Raw genomic sequence first — 7308 nt, forward strand, 5'->3', positions numbered from 1 at the left:
AAAAAAAAAAAAAAGGCCTCTACCACCTTCAAGTCTGACCTCAGGGTTACCTGATTCTTTACCCTGTGGTTTGATACTAGGGAACATTACAGCCTTGGGACCCCTGAGCCTTTAAAGAGGGGATGGAGAAGTGTGAAAAGCAAAGGAAGAACTTCTGGGCTTGTCATGTACTACTTTGTGCAACTTGACATCTTTAAAACCTTCATAGTGATGCAAAGCCGACCTCAAGGTGTTTTCATTAATAAGATTTTGCTCACATATCTGTCTCCCAGATAGGAAAAGCCTATGTCTGTACATTATATTGTTTCTTCCTCTCCCCAGTCTTCCTAATGTTTACCTCTTTCTTTACTATATGATTATGTGGCAGTCCCCCACACTCCATCCAGGCTAACAACACAGAGGAAATGATAGACTGTCAGGCAGAGTAAGTTTGAGAATGCTGCTTCACCTCAAATTTATTGTTTATGTCTGAGATCAGAATCTCAACAGTCCCATTTCATCTCCCAATGATTGGGGGGGGATGGGGAGACAAATGCCTATCTAGTATGGTTAATTACAAAGGCTCAATCTTTTCTTCCTAATAGGTTAGCTACTTGTCACAATGTCATCTCTAAAGCCAAAAGTCCCATCCTATATAAAATACTCCAGGAATTTATTTCCCTCTGCATCTGCTTCTTCATTTTCCAATTCGTACTTCTTCATGGCAACAAAATAGCGAATGAAAGTCTCTCCCAGGGCCTGCATGAGACACTGGTCTTGCTCCAGGGCCGTGAGGGCATCTTCCATCTTCAAAGGGATCTCAGAAGGTTCCGGTTGATAGAGATCCTGGCTCTCATCGGAACTAACACAATCACTGCTCTGAAGTCCATCCATGCCTGCAGCCACAGTGGCGGCCAACACCAGGTAAGGGTTGGCGGTGGCTGAACCTAGTTTATTTTCTATCTGGGTGCCTTTTTCGCCGTGACACTTAATGTTCAAGGCACAGCTGTTGTCGTTGTATCCCCACGTGGTGGGCACACTGTCCTTCAGGTCTCCGCTGTCATTGCAGTAGCGCTTGCGGCAGCTGACGGCAGGGGCCATCAGGCAGCTGAGAGCAGCGGAATGCTTCAGGAGACCCGCCAACCACTTCTTCCCGGTGAGTGTGAGCCGCTCCACCCCGGAAGCACTGCAGAACATGTTTGTCTTTCCGCCGACATCCCAGACACTATGAGATAAAATTCCTGAATTGCAGAATCCGGTCTCCATCACAAGGCTTGTTACATAGTTATATCTCCTGGCCACTTCCTTGACACCCGTTCAGAGGGTAAATGCATTATCGGCTGAGCTAATGCCAAATTCAGGGAGAAAACAGATCTCCATCTGCCCAGGTCTGGTAGAAGATGAGAAGCTCTCCACATTGGCCCCGGTGTGATAAAGGCCGTCAACCAGCTCCTGCATGAAGGGCTGATCATGGTTACTCAGTAATGTCGAAGCAGGAAAGGATATGGCCTTAGAATTAATCACTTCGGGCACACCAAAAATACAGAAATCATAGATGAAGGCAGACAGCAGGGAGAAGCCGGCATCCTGCAGCTGGCGCAACTGCCTCTTGGCGATGTACCTGGGGGAAGTCAGCAGAGGCTCGCCCATCACTGTGAAGGTGTCACAGATCACCCGAGCGGTCCTCTCTGCCCATGGCAAGACTCTGAAGGTCGACAGCTCTGGCAGGAGGACGATGTCACTATTGAAGCACGTGGCTCTTATGTGATTCACCTCATTGTCCTTAGGGCTCGGCATAAGTTCCAGATAACCACGGGGCATGAAAACACCGTGGATCACTTTTTCCTGAAGAAGAAAAAGATAAATGAACTAGGTTCTGAAAGATGAAGACAAAACAGGGGAGAAAATCTTGGTAATAAGAAACGTAAGCTTAATAACTGTTAGTTAGTATTAACTATCAGATAAACTTTTTGGAAGATTCAAAATAAACATCCAAAAATTCAACATTGAAAGAACTATTATTCCATAAAGACATTTTTACAATTTTTAATATTTTAATACAAGCTTTGATATGCTCTTAAATGTGAGAAATAACAATAATAAATGCTTCACATAGCTGTAAATAAATGCTTTAACGATGAGGAATGGGACAATATAGCAAAAGACAAGGGTTTATAACATGATGGAAATATTGAAAATTATTACAATCAAAAATATTTTTACAATGCATTTTATTTTATAGTACAGTTTCTAAGACTCAGGTAAGGCATTTCTTTGACTTGTTTTACAGGACTTTATTATTTACATATTTTAATTTTCCTTTATATTTAAGGCATATATTGTGATCATCTCATATATGTAAACAATGTTTACTGATCACATGCTTTCCATTGCCTCAGATTGCTGATGATAAGATATATAACAGTCATTATAAACTATGCTCACTACATACACTGTGTCAGAAAATTAAAAGTTGCAACTCCTGTGTTTGCATACTCATTAGCCAGTCTTCCTCCATCTCCTCTTCCTTCCACTTACCCAGCCTCTTGGAATCACCGTCCAATTTAGATCAACATTCTAGCATTCACATGTGAAAGGGAACACGCGGTATTTGTTTCTATGTCTGACTTACTTAATTTAATATGTATGCTCCAGTTTCAGGCATTCTGCAGCAGACTATAGGGCTAATTCTTTTTATGTCCAAGAAATGCACAGTTTATATTTATTTCTCCACCTTTCATCCATCAGTACTAATTAATCTAGGTTGTTTCTATATCTAATCATTGTAAAAAATGCAGTGACAAGTAGATCCACTATGTGATCCAGCTCCCTCGCTTCTAGGTAAATATCAGAAAATTATATCAGTCTATAAGTAAAGCCTCCATTGTGTTTTACTCTGTTGTAACCTCCAGCTGACGCTCAGAATTCTGCAGAAGGAATCCGACATCTTTGTTGCAGAAGAGGCTTGGGTCAGACTAACAGGTCACAAGACAGCTGTGCTAGTCTAGAAATACATAGTCCCATTGCCTCTGCCTCCCAAGTGCTGAGATTACAGGTGTGCACCACCATATCCAGTTCCCAAATTTGCTTTTACCAACAATAAAGAAGGGACTCATACACTTTTTTGTAGTTCTACACGTAAATTTTATGCATATCCAAATGCCTGTGCATACAGGCTTACAACTTCCACCTTGTGAGATTTCTATATGGAATATTTTAATACTAAATTTCACTGAAAAAAATGTTATTTTCCTATTTGATTATTATTAGTTCAAAATCTATATGGTAGTTGTGTGTATCTAAAATGAAGGGTAATGTATTTTATTCCTGAAACCTCTGAGAGATCACACAATCCAAATCTGTATTGTGTTCCCTTTGCTGTGAACCGTGGGAAGCAGCTGGTCACCACTGGACTCCAGCAGTCCTTTGCAAACGAGAAGAATAGTAAAAAGTCACGCTTTGTTCTTTAGGCTATTTAATCGTGAGGTTCAGAACACTCTTTTTAATATACATACATTCTCTTTGCTTTATGCATTTTTGGACATGTATCAGGATTTAAACCATTCTCCATTAGCTGTAGGATATATTTAAACTTCTGTATGAATAGCTTTGTCCAATACAGTAAATTATCTTAAATTATATGTATAGTACTGTAGCACTGAAATGGCTACATACTTCAAGATGGATCTCTCTGAACTTGAAAGAAATTCTTGCAGATTAAGTTAAAAGCCTATGACAGCTCTTATTTGGAGCACAATGAAGGCTACCTTTTGAAACAACTGACAAATTGGTTATGAGATCTATAGCAATATTTCATATTTATATTAAATCTAGGATAGAACCCACATTATTCACATATAATTTAAACCAAATCAGCCCTTTGATAGATCAAGACTCTGTAAGTTTGGTGAAAGGTTGAAGGTGCTAAGGTCTGTAGGACATTTTGTTCTGTGTCAGGCACAAGGGGACCTTTCTAACCAGTGAAGATGCCCTCGAATCATAGGTTGCCTCTTTGACCTCTTCCAGTGGTATGCCAGCCTTTTCCTCAGTTCTCAGAAGATGATCTGGATTTTTGCTTTTATAAAATCAAAGCTTGCATTTAAAATAGGAAGAAACACTTAGTTCAGATAAAGGATAACAGGAGGATTAAAGCTGTGCTGGAGGCAGTAGATACAGAAAAAAAAATGGCATCACTGAACTGCTAAGTGATGGGTCCCAGGCTCAAGTCTCAGCAACCTCAGGCACTGAGGTTGCCTGGCTGATTTAGTTTGAGAAAAAATTTCTCTATATTATCCCGCAAATAAAGACAGATTATGTTGTCGCCGCTAGTCATTCACAGTCTAGCTTAATAGTTTCAATTTAGCACTTTATTTACACAAATAAAAATGATTTAAATGTATACTTAAAATCCCAGTGCTGCGAAGGGGATGTGAACATGGGCTCCCATCCCTAACCAAGACGTTATCTAAAATTGACACCCACTTGCAAAGAAAAAATTAGTTTTTTCAATTGCATCTCTCTAAGTATATTACCCATGCGTCAGAGTAGACTCCACCTTAAGCACTATATGCCCAACAAAAAGGAACTCAAGAAGGAGACTTTTGTACATTTTTTTGTCTCCAATTTCTTTATTTGGGAGGGTTTTTTTTCCCTGTCTGACTGGTCTTTTGCTTGTGTGTCTTGGTTTTCATTTTTGGTGTGTGTATGAGAAAGAGAGGGTTTCTTGTTTTCTTGGTTTAGATTTCTTTGCTTATTTATTTTGTTCTTTAAAGAGGGATAGAAAAGGCATGGAGAGGGGAGGGGGATCTGGAAGGTGTTGGGGGAGGAGTGAAGGATGATCAGAACAGATTATATAAAAAATTTGATAAAAAATTTGTTACTATTTTTATAATGCCACATATAAGCTATTGATTTCATATTTTTTCCAAAGAAATTTCTCATACATAATTTTATTTATATATGTATAAATTTATATATGTGTGTGTTTACATATATATGAAATTATATATGTATAGTTCAGATTAACTTGTAGAAATGAACTTATATGTGCACAACAACATATCCAAAATAAATTATCTAGACTTAGATCATTAATATTTGTGATAAAAGTACTCATGGTTTAAAAGTTCCAACATCAGTTTAAAGAGTGTTATTTCACAATACATGCTCTATGATTATAAAATTAGAATAAAAGAACAATGAACTAAGGCTATAATAAACAGAATTTGTGAAAATGGAGACTAAGAATAAGCAAACCAATGAAAAGGAGGTGTGTTGACTTGCATCAAATTCTCAGGGTAAAACAGTTTTTTCCAAGACAAGGCAGGAAGAAAAAGTCTTTCGATATGTGGAATATTGAACAAGAAAATTAACGCTTTCAACAGCAGTTTCAAATGCAGACATTTTCTTCTATGTCAATGAACTCAATCTTCAGCAAATGTAAACGGAAGGATCAGCTCTATTTGGGGGAAGGGTGTTTCACAGAAGCACTAGAGTAGTGTTCTAAGTGTTGAGTTTCCTAAAATCACTAGTGAAATAGATGATTAGAATTTGGTGAAACCAGAATAGCAAACAGGTTTATGTTCAGGCCAGTGTCTAAAATGCCAATTGTGTATTATCCCTGGTTAAAGGAAATTCACGTGAATGATTGAATTATCTTCTGATCCTGCCCATAGCAATTTCACACTTTCTTATAAGAATTAACTAACGTGTAGAGCTCTTAATTGAATGTAGAAGAAACACTATAGGCTATTTACAAACAAGACCAAATACTTTTAAGATCATTTATTGATTGATTGATTGATTGATTGATCAGTTGATTGATCATGTGTGTATTGTGCAAGCATATGTGTGAAGGGTTGCTCAGAAGACAACCTGTGAGAATCAGTTCTCCACTTCCACCATGTAGTTTTGAGAGATAGAACTAGAGTTGTTAGTGGCAAGCACCTTTACCTTTGACCTGTCTTGCTGACTCCCAAAGAACTTTTGAAGAAAGAAATTTAAACTGTTCAAATTTTCAAAAACAACTTTGAAAATAACCAACACCAAGAAAGTATACAATTTGGTACTAAAGCAAAAAGATATGACATATTGGGCTGGAGAGATGGCTCAGAGGTTAAGAGCATTGCCTGCTCTTCCAAAGGTCCTGAGTTCAATTCCCAGCAACCACATGGTGGCTCACAACCATCTGTAATGGGGTCTGGTGCCCTCTTCTGGCCTGCAGACATACACACAGACAGAATATTGTATACATAATAAATAAATAAATAAACAAATAAATATAATTCCAGGATGCTTTGATTTTATATTTTCTTAACTATTGGTACCGGCTGATATCCCTTCCTGATAAACTTGATGTTTAATAATCCCAACAAATTAGTCACCAGAATAAACACATGCTATAAGCTAAACAAAACAATGCTAGAAAAATCCTTAAAGGTATCCACAAAGGCAATTTTTCTTGATATCACTATTTTCAAGACATAATATTCATTAAGTCATCTAAGGACAATTGGGGATTTTCATATCTGAATTACTGCTGAACGGATACAATTCTTATCTAGCAAATCATTTCTACTTAATCATATCTACCTTTCCTGTTTGCTCTTGGGTCTTGGGTTGCAATTTCCTCATGTCAAATAAAATATAATCTTTATAATTGCAATATGAAAAGAAAAGAGAGTTCTGTAGAGTAAAATAATTCAAGGCAGAAGTGCTGAAATAACCAGCCTTAATTAGTTTCCTATTTCTATTGGATATCGGAATTGCTACTGTGTGCTCATCTCCTTGGGGAGCAGTAATGTGGGGAGGGACAAGGAAAATAGCAAAACAAATTATTGCTTTTCAGCTCAAATTACTGTGTAGATTACAAGAAAATGCAGACGAGTCATAAAGAGTGTTTGCTTGCAACTGGTCATGAAACCACACTCCTCACCACTGGAAAACTCACTTGAAAAAACTGTGCAGGGATGCTCTTTGATCTGGAGACGCCGTGCAAGTCCGTTGCTTCAAAGCGTACAAACTGGAGGTGGTTTTTGGCCATTTCTTGTTTAATATGTTTCATTCTCGAAGAAAGTTGAGGCGGGGTCGTGATCTGAGCACTGTCCCTGGTGTTGTCTGTGGAGTAATAATCCGAAGTCACTAGATCAGGATGGACCGAAACAGCAGGATAGATATGGTGCGTAGTCACACAGTTACAAACAAGAGAAACATATGCTGGTCACGTAGGTCATAGCTTCACACGGAGATCTCACCTCTCTTTTACCTGCTTTAGAGTAATCCCAAGAGCACTGTCTAAGTGTCTAAGGACTCTCAGAAAGTGTTCATCAG

The 7308-nt window shown here is 38.3% G+C and overlaps 1 protein-coding gene across 1 annotated transcript in view; it reads right to left on the bottom strand.

Annotated features, from left to right (window-relative positions):
* Nucleotides 1-574: 574 nt before the first annotated feature.
* The window catches only part of Lgsn (lengsin, lens protein with glutamine synthetase domain), a 22746-nt gene continuing 16012 nt past the window's right edge, over nucleotides 575-7308 (bottom strand). The window contains 2 exon segments of the mRNA XM_050134748.1: nucleotides 575-1824; nucleotides 6929-7095. Coding sequence (XP_049990705.1) covers nucleotides 631-1824; nucleotides 6929-7095 — 1361 coding nt within the window. The 3' untranslated portion in view covers nucleotides 575-630.

Source organism: Alexandromys fortis, unplaced genomic scaffold (assembly GCF_014885135.2).
Source record: "Alexandromys fortis isolate MF-2015 unplaced genomic scaffold, M_Fortis_MF-2015_v1.1 scaffold_20, whole genome shotgun sequence".
NCBI lineage: Eukaryota > Metazoa > Chordata > Mammalia > Rodentia > Cricetidae > Alexandromys > Alexandromys fortis.